General features: G+C 41.5%; 2 protein-coding genes across 3 annotated transcripts in view; one reads left to right on the forward strand and one right to left on the reverse strand.

Moving 5' to 3' along the window:
- dnah9l (dynein, axonemal, heavy polypeptide 9 like) overlaps nucleotides 1-4,350 on the forward strand; it is a 35,426-nt gene extending 31,076 nt beyond the window's left edge. For both annotated transcript variants that reach the window (XM_040022013.1, XM_040022014.1), the window contains 5 exons: nucleotides 144-326; nucleotides 2,626-2,741; nucleotides 2,927-3,039; nucleotides 3,131-3,271; nucleotides 3,793-4,350. In XM_040022013.1, the coding sequence (XP_039877947.1) occupies nucleotides 144-326; nucleotides 2,626-2,741; nucleotides 2,927-3,039; nucleotides 3,131-3,271; nucleotides 3,793-4,040 (801 nt within the window). In that variant the 3' untranslated portion in view covers nucleotides 4,041-4,350. The remainder of the gene's footprint in view (nucleotides 1-143; nucleotides 327-2,625; nucleotides 2,742-2,926; nucleotides 3,040-3,130; nucleotides 3,272-3,792) is intronic.
- On the reverse strand, nucleotides 4,136-18,651 carry LOC120727629 (mitogen-activated protein kinase kinase kinase 7). The gene is made up of 11 exons (XM_040022015.1): nucleotides 17,942-18,651; nucleotides 16,633-16,720; nucleotides 14,445-14,546; nucleotides 13,981-14,046; nucleotides 13,811-13,839; nucleotides 13,574-13,711; nucleotides 11,306-11,392; nucleotides 8,881-8,955; nucleotides 8,658-8,764; nucleotides 5,746-5,926; nucleotides 4,136-5,651 (listed from the first exon to the last, which is right to left on the reverse strand). The coding sequence occupies exons 1-11, from the start codon at nucleotides 18,098-18,100 to the stop codon at nucleotides 4,677-4,679; spliced, it is 2,007 nt and encodes a 668-aa protein (XP_039877949.1). The 5' UTR covers nucleotides 18,101-18,651; the 3' UTR covers nucleotides 4,136-4,676.
- Between the last annotated feature and the right edge of the window lie 2,250 nt (nucleotides 18,652-20,901).

A 20,901-nucleotide genomic window follows, 5' to 3' on the forward strand; every position in this document is an offset into this window, starting at 1 on the left:
TTCACTCCTCTAATGTTTAAATTATTCACAGTAGGAACACAGTTAGCCCGCTTCTCTAATTCTAGGAGAACCAAGATAGAAATGAGCAAACCAGTAAATCCAACATCTCGGACTGACTATATACTTGCTCTACACACATCCAGGTGAAATCAATTTTAGATGAAGTTCTGGAAAAGCTGCCAGAGGTGTACAACATGACCGACATCACTTCCAAGACAGCTGAACGATCGCCATACATCCTGGTGTGCTTCCAGGAATGTGAGCGCATGAACACACTCATTTATGAGATACGCCGCTCGCTGAAGGAGCTTGACCTTGGACTCAAGGTATGCTTGACACCTTTGTGTGTTTGAATGGGTATTTACTAGGGGTGCAACGATACACAAAATTCACGGTTCGGTTCGGTTCGATACTTTGGTGTCACGGTTCGATATTTTTTCGATACAAAAAAAATGTTCATGCATTTTTAATTTGTCATTTATTAAAATTATAAATATATATTTTAACACAAAAGTACAGTTTTTAAATTTAACCCTAACCCTTGTGCGTGTTGTTTTTTAGCTCGTCATATAGCAGCCACAGAAATTCTTTTGTCCATGAAACCATAAAGCTGCACTTTCTTTTTGCCTTATAGTCTGATTTGTCATAACTTCTCCGTTTTGTGGTAAGCTTTTCTTTGGCTGTCACTTCTTCACCCTGACCTGTCTTATTTGGCTCAGCAGAACTAAAATATATATCTGTCTGTGAAGGTCCTCAATCATCCAGGTCATCGTAGTGAAATATATATCCTGCCGCACTCACATAAGCTCAGCGATTCTCTGCGCGATCAACCTCTCACATGTTTAAGCTGCGGGAGATTTCACTTGTCATGTTTGCATAGTAAGCTAACAATTAATAAGACGATGTCAGAGGAATTGGTGCACAAATTATCATCACTCACAGATCAGTGCTGTCGCTCTCTATACACAGTTCGCGCGATTGCAAAGTGAAAGCAAAAAAACAAGCGCAAATCCAAACACGATTTCAATATGTCACATATTGACAGTGGCTCACCCAATGACATAATTACCCAGCTACATTTCTGAAAGAATGCAAAAGCATTGACATATATTTTTCCTTCCTACAATAGCCCGACAGGCAGGGAAGAGATAGATTTTGGTAGCCCGACTGAAAAAAATCGCTAGCCCCGGGCTAGCGATATTGCGAGCCCTGTATCTGATTGAGGAATCACTCATCTTTGGAAAAGAGAGTTTATTACAGAGAAATGTCTCTTTCCAAAATAAAAGCTATACTATCCGCTTCTTCTGGGCTATATTCTCAGCAGCATATTAAACATATCAGGTCTCCATAAGGAGAATCCTGTGCTAACAGCTGTCTAAATGACTCGGCTAAAGTTTGTAGCATGCATGCTTGTTGTTTTTGTCTTTGCACTAGGATGATGTCGGTGTAAATGTGCAGTCATATTCGTTGTGTTCCCACTAGTGCTGTCAGCGTTAATCTCGTTGAAATAACCTTAACGCCACAACACGGCAAATCTCCGTTAACGAGCTACCCTATACAGAGGGGCTAGACGGCCAACAAGTTAACGAGCTAACTGCGCTAACACACTAGCTCCCACCCATGTAATTGAGCATTGCATGGCACATCCAACATACTGTTTTACTTTAGTCCATGACTCGCTTACCTTCAGGGTCATACGTCACATGAAAACCAAAATAATTCCAAACGCCAGATCTGAATGAGGGTGGGGAGGTCCACTTCTGTCTCGCTAGCTTGCCCTGCGCTCTTCCTTCTGACCATGGCTGTGTTGAGTGCTCAGTGAATCTGCGTTCGACTACTCCGCCTAGGCTGCACTCTCGAGCCTAGGCGGAGTAGTCAAATGCAGATTCACTGAGCGCTCAACACAGACAGCATCGTCAGAAGGAAAGTTGATAAAATAAATTACAAATTTTGTATTCTTTTTTTTTCTCCCCTTTGGTTTTCTTTCTTTCTCTCCCCCTCTTTCTTTCATTCTTTCCCCCTGTCCTATCCCACAGTCATGTCTGTCCCGTTTGCAACTGAAAATAAAATAAATTCATAATTATAATAAAGGTCAATCAAATGGACCAATATGATGATCCACTTAAAATAAATCCTCTTGGCATCTTTATCTTGGCCTCAAGAAACAATTCTGATGGCATAGATCCAAACGGGACACAAAAAAAAAAAAAAAAAAAAAAAAAATTAAAATTTTTTTTTTTTAAATTGTATTGTTCGATACATATGCGTACCGAACCGAAAGCACTGTATCGAACGGTTCAATATCGATACGAATATCGTTGCACCCCTAGTATTTACAGTAGAAGTAGAAAACTAGTCTGGATAATATATAAACACAGAAGCCATCACAGCACAGACTGTCATCACAAGCAGAGTGTGTGTCAAACAAATGATGTAAGGATGAAAAGAAGCCTGCATCAGGAGAAATCAGAGAAGCTTTTGCTCTTTATGCAAAAATGTGTTCAGCTGAGTTTCTGACAGTATTTACACTGCTGCTTTAGCGGTCACGTGTTAATGTCTCACTGATGTTAAATTACTACATGCATAAATTCTGATCTGTGCGGTTATACTGTTGCTCTCTCAAAGGGTGAACTGGCCATGTCCTCTGAGATGGAGAAGCTACAGGCAGCCTTGTTCTTTGACAACGTCCCAGATAGCTGGACCAAGCTTGCCTACCCCTCAACTTACAGCCTGGCAATATGGTGTGTTTTTCTTTCTCCAGGGGATGGATTTCCCAAATCTTATATAAGACTCTGCATTTAATTTCAGCTGATGCAATTTTGCATAATGTGCAAGGGAATCAAATAAGCCAAGGTATTGTACTGTTATACATGACTGACATCATCCAAACAGCTGTCTCGGTCTATTTCCTTTCATTTGATGTCAGGTATAATGACGTGATGCAGCGTTGCAAAGAACTTGACAGCTGGACTCAGGACCTGTCTCTGCCCAGTGTTGTCTGGCTGTCTGGGCTGTTCAACCCACAGTCCTTCCTCACTGGTAAAATTCATTTACAGTATATAGAAAATTTGTACTAATACATTGACTTCTAACCGATTCTTAGTTATTTCATCGTGTCCTTGCATTCCAGCTGTGATGCAGTCTCTGGCACGTAAGAATGAGTGGCCTCTTGATAAAGTGAATCTGACAGTGGATGTGACCAAGAAGTTTAAAGAAGAGTTCAACCAACCGGCCAGGGAGGGTGCATATGTGTATGGACTTTATATGGAAGGTAGAAACACTGCCACTTATTTTCTGCTTATTGTGGTGCAGCTTGCAGAGCAACAGGCCACTTCTTTGTGCATAATTCTCCTTGTCTGTGTTTTAGTTCAAATAAAATCATACATTTAACTGTGTATATGTACCTTTGCACTGGGGACAGTTTTCCAGTTGTCTGTCTGTCCTGTTGTCACAATATCTCAAAGTAGCTTGAGGGAATTTCATTAAGTTTAGCGTAAACCGTTCACTTGGGCTCAAGGTTTAATGATTGGAATTTGATGATCAGAGATCACTGGGACTCTATAAAGCAATTTTGTGCTTATAACTTCTAGATATAATAAGCATATAATGATTAATTGACACATTTAAGTGAAAACTTCACTGCAACATCATGATACTCTGCAAAAAACAGACTTACTTCTCAGGATGAGCAGCAGATATGGCCTTGAACAGCAGCTAGGAGAGTTAATGGGGCATAAAAATCCCCAAAAGTGCTTTAAGTCTTCTCTCTTCTTCACCTACGCCCGACTACAGGTGCAAGATGGGACACTCAGACCGGAGTGATAACTGAGGCTCGTTTAAAGGAACTGACCCCAACCATGCCTGTTATCTCAGTTCGAGCTGTACCCAGTGACCGTCAGGAAACCAGGAATATCTACGAGTGTCCCCTCTACAAGACCAAGATCAGAGGACCCACGTATGTTTGGACTTTCAGTCTAAAAACCAGGGAGCGACCTGCTAAATGGGTCCTGGCCGGAGTGGCTCTTCTACTCAGTGTGTGAAAAGTGTAAGAGTTCTCAGTGAAGATGCAGTGTGTCCTCAGTGCTCCTGATGTCCCTTTTGAACTTATTAGTAGCGCAAAGTGACTGGAATATAATAAGATTTCTTTTCTTTTTATTGAAAAATGATAAAATGTACAGAGAAAAATGCCAATACTTCACACACTAGATCACAGTTAGAACTGAAAGTCAAAGCATGTTTGGAACAAATCAAATCTATAAACTACAAGATATAAGCAGGAGAAGAAGAAAAAAAAGAAAACAAAGACAGTGCTGCCTCATTAGAGCGGCGTTCAAGTGTCTTATTTTGTTACACTTGTACCTCTTACAGTATGTTATGCATCAGTTTTAATAGCACATTAAATTACACAGGTGAAGCCAATCTGACAACATGACAGTACAACCTCAAACTGCCTTTTCCTTCCTTCCCTCTTCACAGTACACATGGGTGTAGTATTCGTCCATTTAATTAAAAAACAAATTAACAAAAAATGTGTGTATACCAGCTCTTTTTTAACAGGAGATCGCACATACTGTAGCTCAGATACTGCATGTGCTTACAAGTCAAAATCTTTCTAGTTTGGCCTCGGTGTGTATTTCTGTGTGTGTTTTCTGTGCGTGTTTCTGCTAAGGTGTCATCTAATCACTGTCAGACCAGTCGAGCTCCATCATGTCCATGGCTGCTGTTGCCATGTTGATCTTGGTTCCGTGCCGCACGCTGCAGCTCTTAACAGAGTTCTGATTAGACGATGCCCGCATGCTCACCTGCACCCCAGAGTGACCGACGACACCCACTTCACCCCTGATCTTTTGGCTGATGGCCTCGCTGACGTCTCCTCTCACATCCTGGACTACAACTCCCATGTCACTCCTGCGACCCCTGACCCCCAGCTCACTTCTGACGCCGTGACCAATGACTTTCATCACTCCCAGGTCGCCCATGTTCATGTCCATGTCACCCAGTCTCTCCATCTCCCCCATCTCATCCATATCTAAAGACAGCATGTCCCCAAAGCCCCCCATGCTCCCATGGAGACCTTTGAACATGGTTGGGAGCCTCCCTCCTTCGAGACCACCCTCCATCCCTCTCTCTTCCAGCGTGTCGCCGAGTTTTTCTATCTCCCATCCTCCCTCTCTATCCCTCTCTCCTTCCGCCTCCCCAAATCCCCCCGAGTACCCTCGGACAATAGTAGTCACCCTGCTTCTTTGCATTCCTCCCCTCTCCCTGTCCCCTTCCTCCCATGTCCTCTCCTCCCTTTCCACTACGCCACCGGGGAAACTCCTGAGTGTCACCTGCACCCTTCCTCCCTCCAGACTCCCACTGTCATCTCTGTCTCTCTGTCCCCAGCTTTTCTCCTCTAGGGTACCCTCCTCTTCCTCGTCCTCCTCCCCTAACCTCCCCTGCAACCCTCGGAACATGGCGTGCAGCCTCGTGCTGTCGAGCGAGCCCATCCCTCTCTCCAGCACCGCACTGCTCCCCCTCTCTGTGTCTCCGTTGCTTAGTGTGCGAAGGAGAGAGCTGACACCAGCACTGCTGACCCCAGCGCTATTGGAGTCCTGAGAGTGTGAGCGGAAGAACGAGCCCGAGGAGCTGATGGACATCGGTGTGAAGAACTGGTAGAGACAAGGGCAAGATTAAGAAAAAGGTATCAGTTAATTTTGTTTATGGCAGTTTGAGATAAATTATATACAGGCAAGTTTTGCGTACCGGTGAGATGTTTGAGCGCTCCATGAGTAGGGAGGTGGGGCTAGGAGTCATGTTGGACCTCTCCATTAGCCTCTCTTCCCACAGTCTGAGCCTCCTCTCTCTCTCCTCTAGCTCCTTCTCCTTGGAGTAAAGTTCCCTCTCTAGCTTCCGGAGGCGCTCTAATGTTGACTCAATTTCACACCTAAAGTATTTGTACACATGAAAACATTAGTGGTCAGTGATTAACTCCAGATTTTAAAGGAGAAATGACTATATTCAGAATGAGAATATAATAATTAATATGTAGTCTGCTAAAAACAGCTACTAGTGCATCTAAAAAACTGTATATAATGAAAAGGTTTTATTTTTAATTTATGTCATATCATATATTCAATACACATAATGTGAATTATTTGAAATCTTTTTGTTTTAACATTGATGCTAATGACCAGGGGTCCCCAATTGCAGTCCACGAGGGCCGGTGTCTCTGCAGGTTTTAGATCTCACCCTGGGTCAACACACCTGAATCACATGATTAGTTCATTACCAGGCCTCTGTTGAACTTCAAGACACGTTGAGAAGGTAATTTACCCATTTACATCAGCTGTGGTGGATCAAGGACACATCTAAAACCTGCAGGGACACCGGCCCTCGTGGACTGGGATTGGGGACCCCTGCTAATGACTTACAGGTCATGAAAATCAGAAATCCAGTACCCCAGATTATTTGAAAGCTTTCATTTTAAGTAAATTGCTATACCAACTCTCGATCTAGTTCAGTACACACAACTACAATCATGGAGATGACTGCTGACTTGGCAGTCGTTCATATGATGGTCACTGACACTTTCCACAAAGAGGGTAAGAAGGCGTTTGCTGAAAAGCCTGGCCTTTCAGAGTGTTGTATCAAAGCTTATTAATGGGATTAACTGAAAGGGAACACTGTAGTAGGAAAAGGTGCACATGCAACATGAATGATCGCACCCTTTAAAAAATTGTCAAAAACTTAAGAAAGATTCAGAGTGGACTGATCCTGGTTTCTGTGCATCCAAAGCCACCACAGAGGTCTCCAGGAAAGGAGAGACAACACCAAAAGAGTCTTAACTGGGCTAAGAACAAAAAGAACTCAGTGAAAGTCCTCTTTTCAGATGAAATTCAATTTTGCATTTTAGTTGGACATCATGTTCCTAGAGTCTGTCAGAAGAGCGGAGAGGAGCCAAGAATCCAAGGTGTTTGAAGTAGTCTGTGACGATTTGGGGCGCCATGTCATCTGCTGGTGTCGGTGACGTTGTTTGGTCCACCATGTTAGTCCAAAGTCAACATGAGACAATCAGAAAGAGATTTTAGAGCACTTCATGCGTCCACCTGCTGACAAACTTTATGGAGACAGTGGTTCGTTTCCAGAAGGACCTCTAGCAGCACCCAGCCATAGTGCCAAAACTACGACTGAATGGTATGCTGACCATGTTATTACAGTGTTATTATTACTGTTATTGTTTGTGACCGGCCAACTTGTCTGGCCTGAACCTCATCAAGCACCTGGAATATTGAAAAAAGGAAGTCAAGAAACACCAGACCCAAAAATACAAACAGCAACCTGGGCCTCAATAACACCACAGCAGAGCCAACACTTGATTGAATCCGTGCTAAGACACTGATGCAAAATATTGAGGGCATAAATAAGCATATTATTCAAAAGCTGGTCATTTCTGTATCGTAAACGTCATTATAATTAATATTTTAATGATTTAAGATACTGGATTTGTGATTTTCATAAGCTGCAAGACATTTTTCACTTTATGTATATTGAATATGCAAAATGTGAAAGTTTACATTTTTTGAATTTTGCAATGACCTCTGAGGCATACTCACTGGAAACTACAATTCATTTTCATTTCTTTCATGAATTTTATTTCACATTCACTTGATACTTTCATTTTTTATAACATTAAAATATTTTATGTTCATGAGGAAGTAGTTTGCAGTTGTGAGTAGTTAACTTTTTACAGCAGAACACAACATTGTTTTATAGTCGTCTTTTGATGCAGTACTCTCCTTTGCCACAAGAGGTCACTATCGGATTGGCTGTCGATGAGCCTGCATTCACAAACAATCATCTCTCACGGCAACTAAATATAGACATGTGCAGAGTCATACGTCCTCCTGTATTCCTTCCATACTTCCCCTTTCATTCATCCCACCCCTTCACCTCTCCTCCCTGCTTGTCCAAGTTTTTCCACCCATACCTAAAACTTCACTCAGAATTGATTGCCTTCCTGTACTCATGTTAAATATGCACAGAATTTTGCACCTTCTCTCCTCCTGCTGTTCCATTGGCCACCTCTCTCTCCCTTTTTCCCTGCACCCCCCCAACCTCCCCTCATCTGTCCACTCTTGTTTTCCTCTATCCTTGCTGTTTGTGTCTCGCTCAGTGTTTTAGATTTCACACTCACACAATACATTTCTGTTCCTCCCTGAACCTCTCCTCCTCCTCCTCCTCCTCCTCTTCAACTCTTCAGTTTGATTTCTCCTCAACCACCCCACACCACCTCCAACCCCACCCCTTGTCTCTTTCTCCCCATGTCGGAGTGAGGGCAGAGTGGAGGAGTAGAGGAATCTCTTCTATGGCTACTTTCCAGTGAGCTTAATATAGACTGAAGTAGAGTACAGGGTCACACATTCAGCTTCTCCCTTGAGCTTCAGTGTCCACAGAGTTGTGTATGTATACATGTATGTGAGCGAGGGTACATGCTGATGCGTGTGTGGATTTGTGATCTACCGTGTGCACACGCATTCAAGAGGGTGGATTTGTCAGCCTCATAAGAGAACAACACTTTATAGCATGCACTTAAAAACGTCAGGAGATCCCTCTGACACAGTGCAGTTACACTCTTATTTTGGATGTCTACAAGACTGTGTTTTTTGTGTGTGTACCTCCACTGGTCCTTGTTGTGTAGGAAGGAGTTACACTGGTCCGGTAGCCTGCTATCGTTAGCCATGGTCTCCAGGGTTGCCAGCACCTGCTTAAACTGTGGACGCTCCTGTAAATACATTTGTACACACAGGATATGATCGTGTATCTTTGAAAGCATTCGGTGCGCTATATGAAACTTTTTTCCACACATTAATCACTGTGTCCTGAGTCAGTTTAGCTTACCTTTGGGTCTGCTTGCCAACATTTTTTCATCAGCTCTGCAAAACTTGCTGGACAGCTGGTGGGAATGGTCAGCCTCTGGATAGCCAAACACAATAACACATACGCATATAAAAATAATTACTATACAAATGAAACCACCCCCTTTTTTTTTTCTTAACTCACCAGAGTGTTTTCATTTAGTCAACCATCCATTCATGCAAATAGCTATCTGGTGATCAGGTCAAAGAGACCGCAAAACACACACTTTTGGCCCAAACTCAAGATTTTTTACACTAATTAACATGAAACTTTACACAGTTGTATAATAGAGGAAAATAATGAAGTGATCACATTTTTTATCATAATGTTGTGCAAAAACACTTTTTGGATATAAACTACACCTTGAATTTTTAAAAACTAGACAAACAAAATTGAATAAGTTTCCCAAGCAGCCAACCCGTTTGACTACTTCAACGTCAACAACTTCAGAATGAGAGTCTGCAGTCTTATATTTGGCTCTGTGAGCATGTACAAAAGGATGGAGCTTTGCAATTTGATGCCTTCCCCATAATGACAATGCATGGTAATAACAGCATGTTAGGATGCTTCCATTTGCTAAGTAGAAATGCACAGCATTTAACCAAAAGCTGATCTGATCTGTGTGATCTGAGGTGATATCAGAATTGGCATTACATTTCATTCTAAATCAAGTCAGAAAAATAGCTTTCAAACACCAGAGACTTTGCGGATCTTGTCTCGGTTCCTAATTCTTTTTACTCCAACACTCTGCCTAAACTTTACTGTATTATTCCTCTTTAAAGACCTCCACCTGCTCCTTTGACATAATAAAGTAAACTCTGGGGACCATTAGCCCTCAGCCTTTAACCAGCATTGTTCACCCTTCCTTCAAATGTGCAATAGTCCTGCCTCTTCTGAAAACCAGAAAACGGCATTTTAGAAAAATCCCACTAGGTAACAGACTAAAGTGTAACCTTTTCCACTTTAGCTCTCTTTATACATTTGTCCAGCTCTTCATCATCCTCAATCTCTTATATACTTTTACTGCTCCAGTGTTCTGCAGTTTCCTGTTGAGTAGCATTATTCAGAAAACGCAGACAATATTTCCTTTAACTTTTATGTGGATGACACAGATTTGGAGTAACTTTAACAAACTTGGCTCTGGTGGCTATAGAATTCAATTTAGCATCCTGTCATTTGGTTACTATGTGTTAAAATGTGTCGCTCGTTTCTCCATATTATACGCTGAGAGATTAGAAATCGTTTAAATAAAGAATATACCAAGATCCAGGACTAAGTGCTCGGGGGAAGAGACTGTGCCAAAACTTTCACCCTTACTGAAGTTTTCAACACAGCTGAAATGAGTAATGAGTGAACAGAGATGTCTTAACTTTAGCAGAAATCTGTGTGTATTATGTTGAAAAAGCCAAAAAGCTGACCAAGGAAAAACATGTTCATGTCCTTTGAAATTAGGACTAATCTCAGAAGAAACTAGTTTATAGGTTCACAATATTAGGTTTATAATTCCAAGTTTCAGCAAATTACAATCCATCACAGTGTTTATGAGCTAAATGGTGGGGGAGGGGGGTCCATGTATATCTTTCTTTTGTACTGTGTAAACTGCAGTTACAAAACCAATCCCTTTGAACATCATAGGCCCAGACATTTCCATAGTACAATGCAGTAAATGGAAACAGTTTCCCTGGGGATTAATCCTAAAATATCACCAACTCAGAGTGGAGAGAGGGCGAACTGAAGGGTCAGGAAGAGAGGTGTAGCAATGGAAAGGGAAAATCAGACGGAGACTGGGAAAGAGGAAGAGAGAGAGAGAGTTATTTAGGGAGAGTATTTGGAGACGAGCCAGCAGCTCCGAAGGAATCATGTTCTCTGTGTTGTTTTGTTGTGTGTGTGTGTGTGTGTGTGTGTGTGTGTGTGTGTGTGTGTGTGTGTGTGTGTGTGTGTGTGTGCGCGCGCATGTGCGCGCATGTGCGTGGGGTGTGTGTGTGTGTGTGTGCGCATGTGCGTGGGGGGGTGTGTTTCTCTTACAGGGGCTTCGGTCACTTTAGTAACTGAAACACAGATGCAGCATAACCATCATCCCCTACCACTCATAAACCCAAAGAATCGACCCTCCTACCGCTGCAATCTTCTCTTCTTTCCCCCCCTCTCTCTCTTTTACTCTGTCTGCCTCTCTCACTCGTAAAGGCTTTAACCAGGGGGAGTCTGGCCAAGCTCCACTGCTGTGTATCCAGGCCTTACAAGAGCAGAGAACTGACATCAGGCCTAAAAATACTCTGCCTTAGCCTCACCAGCTCACAGTGGAAACCATGAGAGCATCACATTGTGCCTCCAGTTGCTTCAAACTCTGGTGGGTCTAAATGCTTTCAGTATGTTCAAAAAAGTGCACATGTATGTACGTATAGGTTACCTCTTGCTTTTCCACCACCAGCCATGCGACCTGCAGCCCTTCAAAACCTTTGAATGGAACCTCCCGAGTCAGCATCTCCCATAGCACCTGGCCACAGAACAGACGGTGTTGGTTTGCTTAATGCAGTGAAACAGCGTACAGTCACTAGTGACAACAACATGGCCTCAGTACTGTTGATACGTGAGGTGAGAAACTATTGGAACAAGTATAAAAACTGTTAGTGTTCAGGCCAGTATGCTCTACTTAAGTTTTACAGTTTTTTCTGCATTATTTTAATCTGACCTTTGCATTTGCCAGAAATTTTTATGTTATCACCGGATTACTTGCAACTTTATCATGTTACCATTTACCCAAACTTCTTAGCTACTCCATTTAGCCGTGACTCATTGTTTAAGAGGACATCCCAATCTTTTATCCATACTACTAGCTACAGCTGCAAATGGTATAACTTAATAACCATGCTTTAAGTTAGTACTGTGCAAAAGTCTCGAAAGTCCATAAAGTCAGGCTTTCATGTAATTTTGGAGCAGTAGTTCTTCAGGCTGTCTAAAGAGTTTTTCTTTGGCTACTTTTCCCTTTTCATTAATTTTCAGTCCATTCCTTGTACCTGATCGTTCTCAAATACGTTTTTTTTGGTTGGTTGGTTAAGCCTCTTAATGCTGACCTATGAATCATTCGTAAAAAAGGTATCAAACTCAAGGGATGAACCAGTACACATAACAACAGGGCAAAGAACCAATTTTAAATAGTATCTTCAGCGTCTTTGTTACTAGCACCCTGTCACAAAAAAACACATAACTAAAGAAATTAGAAGAAATTGAGTCTATGAAAAATAGCAAAGAAAATACAGTTTGACAGACATGAAATGTTTGACTCCCAGAGAGCTATTAGCCAAAAACTTGCTACGTCTCGGTATAGTGTACATGTATCCTTTTAAAAAAAACAAAAAAACATGTTGCAATACTGGACAAGTGGTGGACAAAGGAAGTAGTAGGCCTAAAAACTATCTACAGCAGATGAACAGTAACTAAAAGTCATGTCCTTAAAAAAAAAAAAAAAGTTAAATCCAGCAAAGCCCTAAAACAGGATTTGAGAGGTATATCTGGCCCCTTCAGTTGATCCATCTGCTGTTCCTTCTCAGAAATGGACTCCGTGGAAGAGTGGCTGTCAAAAAGACATTGTAAAGGAAAGGAAGCAGTGAAAAAAGGCCAAGGTATGCCAAATTACACAAGAACTGGGATAAAAAACATGGGAATTGGGTCTTATGGAGTGATTAATCCACATTTGATATTTTGGGTTCCAACTGTATGTAGAGATTCGGTCAGCATAGAGGTACAACAGTGAGTATAAACATGTTTAACACACAGTGAAGTCTCTGTCATGGTTTGGGCATTTTAGCCAGTGGGATCTTGTAAAAACTGATGGAATTATAACTGCAGAAAAGCACAGTCAGATTTTCACCCACCACACAATACCATCTGGAAAGTGTCTGCTTTGCAACGGTTTCATTTTTCAGTATGACAATGATCCCAAATATACTGCCAATGCAATAAAAGCATACCTGGTGGATAGAAAAACACAGTGAAACACTATCAGTCATGGATTGTCCTCCCAAGAGCCCGGACCTCAACATTATTGAAGCAGTGTGGGATCATGTTGACAGGGAACAGAACAAAAGGCAGAAACAACCAAAGAAGAGCTTTGAATGTCCTCGAAGAAGCCTGGAGAACTATTCCTGAAGACTACTTAAAGAAATGACAAAAGAGCTGCCTAACAGAGTTCAGGCTGTGTTGAAGAATAAATGTGGCCATACCAAACATTGACTTTCAAGCTCATCATAACTCAGTTTCTGCCGGTACATACTATATCAATAAATCACTGCACCCATTTCTCATTTTCCAAGAAAAAACAAAGAAAGAAAGAAATGAACTGGTTTGAGGCTTTTGCACAGTACTGCATTTCAGTTATTTATTCTCTTATTTATACTTATTTAACCACTTATCTAGTTTAATCATTTATGAGTCCCTCTCGGTGGTTTATTACTATCAATTAACTATTAACTTTACTGCTTAAACCTGCTCTGGTCTGCACATTTCTTTAATTAAATTGTAATTTCTGTTTCTTAGGATTAGTAGCGCTCATCCGTCAGTATGCCCCGTGACTATCGCACTTGTAATTCACTAAATTACAGCACTAGCACTAACTGCTACTTCTTAGACTTATTCCTGATCTTAAAATACTGATATTCCTACAGTACTGCCAACTCACCACACCATAGGAGTAGGTGTCACAGGTCTCAGAGACAGGCAGGCTCTGAATGACCTCTGGAGCCATCCAGGGAAAAGTGCCCACTACTGTCATATGGGTGGTATGGGAAAGAAACTTAGACGCTCCAAAGTCACAAATCTGAAATATCAACAGAAAAACGCTATTAAAAAGATGCGCAAAAATGCACAAGATGTATGTCTTTTTTGTTTTGTTTATAAATACATTATAGGTACAAACCTTAAGCACTTTATCTGCTGTCATTACCACTGAAAAACAGACCACATTATACAGTCCAGTTAATGGTGCACAACACTGAAAATACCTGACATTCAGGACTCGTGATTGGGCACATCTACCAAAAGCAAGTTAGAAAAACTAATCAGAATGGGGTTTAAATTATGTGTTACCATTTCGGGACTTGAGGTCTCTGTGAATCACTTTGACTGGAGCTTCTGCATGCAGGTAATGCATCCCTATGAGGAAACCAATCATTAATAATGTTGTATCAAAAAAAAAACAACAACTACAGCACTTTGATTGGTTTTTGTGGAATTATCTAACAATACTCAATGTTTGGCTTTCAATTCCATTTGTTTTTGATCAGTTTCAGTTAATGCAGAAATCTATTAAATGAACTGACGTTAAAACGTTAAGTGAGACAAGAACTTCAGCAAAATATCAGCTAAAATAAGGGCAAAATACTAAAATGGTTTATAAAATTAAATAAAAATAAATGTTTAAAGTTTTTTTCTCTAAAAATGTGTGACAGACTTTATTACATCATTGGGTGTGTTAGAGACTGTAGATTCTCTCATATATAACCTGTTATATCCATATCCAGTTTTTAATCATCTTTATTTTTCCTTATTACCCTTGGCTATCTGGATGGCCCATGTCATGATCTGGTTCATGTCCATCTCTTCACTCTGCTCACTGGCGAGGTACTCATACAGAGACCCTGCGCTAGCATATTCTGCAAGTACAGCACAGACAGACACAAAAAATTTTCATTATGACAAACAAGAAAAATCATGCGCACCAATGCATCATGTAAAATGAGTCAACAAGTATACTGATTAACAGGGAAAAAATATATAAAAAAGGACCGTTTTTATATTAGTCTGTCACTCTGAGTTTGACCTTTGACCTGAAAAACAATTATATAACACACATGTATACTTTTTTTTTTTCATAAAGCAATAAAAAATCCTATTTTATTATTGAATGAATTAGTTTCTCTTTTTGTCACCCTAATAAAGCCAAACATTCAATCTAATAGTTACATTGCCAGTACCACGTTGGATCTCAGAGCTGCCTAGCATAAAACATATAAAAATTCCTTAGAGATTCTGGGCCATATTGACATGATGGCTTCATGCAGCTGCTAGAGATTAGCCGCAGAGTTATTCTGTGTTAAATCTATGCCGTAGGTACTTTGTAACTACAAATCCCTCTGAAACCCAACAATGTAACCTATGCCGTAAACTGATGTGCGCCTCTGTAGAAGTGTAGCTACACATCACATCGAGAGCCCGCAACCTTCCGCCTCTTAAGTCAGAAGTCATTAACTATTTCCAGATCCAAACACTTCTTCACTTCCCAAACTCAAATAAACACCGTGGTATCACTGAGAGTTCAAAATGACCCAGATTATCTCATCTTCAATAAAATAAAACTTCAGATCAAACACAACACAAAAGCATGAATGTTGGTAACGGCAATCATTTATTTATCTTCATTATATTTGTAGACTGGACAAAGATTCACCACAGAAATATAAATCCAGTTCATCCTATAACCGTGTGCCTCATTCACAGTGTGTCGTGGGGTTTAACTCAGAAATGGCTGCCTGGACCTTCCTCGTTCAAATGTCTAATATAATAATATTAATATATAAATGTATTTAAAAATTAATTAATACCTAAATACTTGCCACACACTATGCTTGGCTTATTTATTTACTGATGTCTTTATTTATTAAATAATCAATTATTTCAAGTATCTTGAAAAGAGCCAGCAATTCAAATGACAGATCTTCTTCACAGCAGCCATTTTTGACACAAAATCGTAGGCAAGCACAAGAGTTATTAGTAAGCAAAATTATAGCTCTGCACCAGTGTAAAACAGAGCCTCTATTAATCTCAACAGCAACAACCACTATTTTAAATAATAAAGTCTACAGTAGTGTATATTACAGCATCTTCAAAACCATCCACTGCTATTTAAACAAGTGAAACAAACTTGGTACTTGAAGTTATATGTTACAATGTGTGAGAGCTACAGCCCACTGTTAAGCAGTGCACAAATCATACACAGTGAGAAGCTGCCTCAAATCATCGGAAACCTTCAACCTTCACATCCTTCCCTGATTTTTAAATCCAAAATATGTGAGAATTTTTCCATTTTGCTACTTAATGTCAGATCAAAGACAGAAAGTAGCCTTTGTAGCCTTGTGAAAATAAAAATGAAGGCCTGGATGTTTTCATCTGCACACAGAGACCAAAATGTGCTGATACCTGCTTTACTTTTGATATATCAGTAAGCATTAGGCATCAAGAAACATTGCTGGTGGTGTTTCAGTGCTTTATCTATACCATATAAACCCAGCCGGGATTACAACCACATCCAAACATGCTGGTCTCAGTTACAAATGTCCTGCCAGGAATCACCGCAAGAACCAGTGTTCAAAGTATGTTCTGATATTTCACCATACACACATAAACACTTGCCGGCCATCAGAGCATGTGTTAACGCGTGTGTAACTTTCTCCGCCTCGGATCAAATACGCACCAATTAAACCAATATACACACACACGCATACACGTGCAGGTTTAGATGGCACCACAGTGTGCCCTGACTGTATTCTGTAGCTTTTACGACTTACCTCAGACCTTGACCTGATAATGACTTCATACTTATATTACACCTGAACCCCAAGGATAGTCACACACATTTCATTTTGTGCATCTCGTCTAAATTTAAGCATTAAACTACACTGACAAAAACATCTGAAAGTGTATATTTCAAAAACACACTCATACACACACTCCGAGTCTGACCTGTGACAATGCCATAGTTGGGAGATTCCAGCACGGCTCCATAAAACTGAATGATGTTCTTATGACTCAGTACACTGAGAATCTCAGCCTGGATGAGGGGTCAAGAAAAAGAGAAGCAGAGAAGTATGATCACCTTCATTAACTTAAGTTTTACAGTACAGGACTCTGACAAAGGAGCACAGCTTTTAATAATCATTAATCACAGAATGTTAGGCTAACTTAAATGTTAAAACCAATTTTAAAGTTAATCCTGATTGCGTCTCCGGGATTCCTGAGCTTAGGTCGGAACTTATTCCATTCCACAAGTTATCCAAACAAAAACCCTCCACCCTGCAGCAGTAAACAGGCCATAAATCTGAAATAACATCTCAATCATCATCTTTGCATGTGTGGAATATGTAACTTTTGCCAAGCAACATAATAAACTAACAGTGAAATGGATTTACACATAAACTCCAATCGAGCATTGAGCAAAATATTTTCTCTCTAAATATTTTTTTTTCCAAAGAGAAATTCATCATTCTGGGTTTACTCTCATCTATTGTTGTAAGGCTATCAGTTTGTGCAGGAAAACGATGCATGAAGGCTCCACATGAAGCTGCACTTCTCACATTATCCATCAACTTGTATTTACACATGAACTATGCAGACAGCTTTATGCATGCATGCCCACCCTCTGTGTATTTTTGTGTGTCAGAGAAGTCGCTCAACCGACAAAATTTCTTCCCTGTGTAATCTTATGAAGTTGGCCCACTTGTGACACCACCTTTTATTTCTCTATAATGCATGTGTGCACTTGCTTTTGTATTATATAAAATCTGACACTGTGAATGAATACACCCACAGGCCCCAACTTCAGTTTCCTGACACAGACCCATTAGCTTTTACCAGCCCGGGATCATTAACATGGAAGGAAATCATGCAGCCCGCCTCATACTCGTGGAGACTCACACCCAGGCCTGAACTGAAGTGAATTAATCCTCGAGGTACTACTCACCTCACCCTAACATACAATGGGAGGAACAGGGGAGTCCAGGCATAAATAAAACTGCTATATCTACAAAGAGTGGGAGGAGGAGGAGGGGGCATGAGAAGCGGTATGTTTAAGATAAACACATGTACAATGGCAGACAACAAGGGAGGGGGAGGTGGGGGAATGGGGGGGCTTTGGATCCAAATCTGGGTATTGAGTGGAAAGTAACCGTTTTTGAAGTTTTGAGCAGTAACGTCCCACGAAGGAGAGGAAATACCTAATGACTACTGTACATTATGTGTGATTGGTCTACGTCTGTGCGTGTCTCCACTTTACCTCTTTGTCGATCTTCAGAAGCTTCTTCACAGCCACTTCCTTGTCCTGGGATATCCAGAGAGCTCTGTAGACGCTCCCAAAGCTGCCTCCACCACAGTTCTCGTAGAAGAGCAAGTCCTCATGCTTTATCTGCACAAACGACGAGCCAGGGGACGACATGGCATACTGACTGACTCCCGCGCACTCAAACACACACACACGCGCGCGCAGCAATAAAGTGTGACTGCCCAACTACCTAACCGCTATCCCGAAGGTATACAAGTCACGGATGAGCTGAGAGCAAGTGAAGGAGAACAACACAAAAGAGAAGGGAAGTAGTTTCCTCCACAGGGCCAGAGTGGATGTTGTCGGTCAGCAGAGCAGATTGTCAGGGAGAAGAAACCAGAAAGTGCTGGAAAGAGAGAGCGAGAGAGAGAGAAGTCTGCTCCCTGTGAGTGAGGAAAAGTCAACTGTCAGTACCAGACAAGGTATTACATTGCCTGATAGTGGTGATCCAGTGTAACTACAACACAGAGCACACACACACACACACACACACACACAAGCTTGAAGATGAGGGAGAAGTGAGCGTTGACTGTGTGCAAGTTACGGTTTGCAGTCTGTGTGCAGTCTGTCTGCAGCAGACACACAGTTCAAATATGGTCATTGGCATCCCGGGCATTCCTTCTTCCTGGATAACTGTGGCTATATAAAGCGCTGAATGCACACACACATACAGCTCTGGCTTATAAGCGCGTCTGACATAGTGTAAATCATTTAGCAACAAGGTTGTTGCTGCCACATATGCACCTAAATCTATCCGCTCACACTCTCTGCAGCTAAAAACACACACTCACCAGAGAAGCCAAGCAAGGCCGGCGTGTTACTCAACCAGACAGGAATGACCCACTGACATCAACAAGCAGGATAGCTGTGCTGACATCACCGTGCAGGGACAGGTGAGATCAGCCATGGGAAGTTAGGGACACTTGTCACTTGTTGACTGTAATCGAGTACAAATGTGGACTTCGTGGTGATTCACTGAATAAATAAAACACGACAAACACTGCCAGCGGCTCTTAGAAGCCGTAGTGAATCATGACAACATGTAGTACAAATGCACTGTATAAAATAAACAACATCCCGAGAGACCGGCTGCTTAAAGAGATACAAATTTACAGCTAAAAATGAGTTTACAAATACAGATGGCGAATGGAAATTGTGATGCAAACGTTATTCGCCGCCATGCAGTTTCAGTGTAGAAACTTAAAGACACAGTATTTCATTGGAGTTCATTTTTGGATGAAAGGTTGGTGAATATAAAAAGTCTGGGATCCATAAGAATCCCTGTCACTGCTCATTCAATACTGTGCTCAGCGCTGCTTGTTTTCTGTTTCTAATATTCAGAAATGACCCATTCAAGGGGAAACGTTTAAAGCTATAACCCACTGTACACAGGCCTCAACAGAATTTACAGCAATGACATTCAAAAAGACAAAGTCCTGCAACATCCCGGTGTCAGAGTACCCTCCTGTCTGGCAACTCAGTTTACAGTTTTAGTGTAGAGAAAAGCTCAGTGGTACAAATCAAAATGCACTGGCCGGCAATAACATTGTCCTCTATCCTACAAGTGTTGCAAGTGTTTTGACCTCTTCACTTATTCCTCTCCTCTATCATTCCTAGGAAGTGGATGAAATCTCCACTCTTTACACTACAGTTTATCTCATTTGTAGTATTCCTAGGATCAGCTCTTTTCAAGTCCAGACAACACTGAGCAGTTCCCACTCTAGTGCCTCCCTGTTCCTGTCTTTCACAGAGGTCACATGTAAGCAAATGCCAGTCTTTGTCACATTTTAGTTTTTCAGGCCTCATGTGTTGGCGTACCTGCCTTCAGACGTCAACTGAAATCAAAAAGCTCGGCGGCGGGCTTCTCCAGTGGTGGCTGAAATATTTTTGATTTTTCCTGGATATTCTTTGCACGACAGATTTTCCAACAACGTCATCCCTTCGGCTCCACCACACGCACTGAAATATCACAGTCTCAAGAAGGTTACCAAACCATTAGAACTGTTTTTTGTTTTTGTTTTTTTTGTTGTTGTTTTTTGTGTCCCGTTTGGATCTTTAGCCATCAGAATTGTTGTCTTAAGGCCAAGAAAGATGCCATGCAGATTTATTTTACCAAGTGGATCATCATGGCCTTGCCATATTGGTCCATTTGATTGACCTTTATTATAATTATGTATTTATTTTATTTTCGGTTGCTACAAACAGGACAGACATGACTGGGGGATAGGACAGGGAGAAAGAATGAAAGAAAGAGAGAAAGAGAGGGAGAGAAAGAAAACCAGAGGGGAGAAGAGACGGTGAGAAAGGGGGGAAGAAAGAAAGAAAAACAAACAAAACACCTGGATCACCTGTATGGAGAGAAAAAACAGAAGAGAAAGCAAACAACAACAAAAAAAGAGCAACATAATAAATACAGCACCATCACAATAAACTAGCTAGCAGTAGATATCAGTAGATACTAAATAATAAACGATATTGTGCAGCACGCAAGATAGACAGCGCACAATGTGCTTTGAGGCAGCAGCCAAGAAAGGTGTAGTCCGCGTCTGTGAACACCCGTGTGTACACCTGTGTGCACACCTGTGTGGATCAGCATGCTTGCATTCCAAAGGTTTCTCCATGTAACGATTTGCTAGGGAGTGTGGGGAGCCATAGCCCCGTCCCCCAGGGTATGAAGCAGGTATGGAGGAGATCCAGGCCCCAGACATCCAGAGGCCCCAGAGTACGAGGACCCGAGGAGGACCACCAAAAGGGGGGGAACCGTGCCACCCTCCTGGGAAGAGCTGAGTAGAGCCCCAAACGAGAGGTCACCCCGCAGCTACGGAGCAGAGGCCAGAGGGGGTTGCAGTGGCGTGCCCGCGGGCTCTGCCGGCAGCCAGCTGTGCCAGAGAGGACCAAGCTTCAGGCCCAGAGGC

The sequence above is a fragment of the Simochromis diagramma genome, unplaced genomic scaffold, assembly GCF_900408965.1.
Source record: "Simochromis diagramma unplaced genomic scaffold, fSimDia1.1 OVJJ01000205.1, whole genome shotgun sequence".
In the NCBI taxonomy this organism is placed as follows: Eukaryota; Metazoa; Chordata; class Actinopteri; order Cichliformes; family Cichlidae; genus Simochromis; species Simochromis diagramma.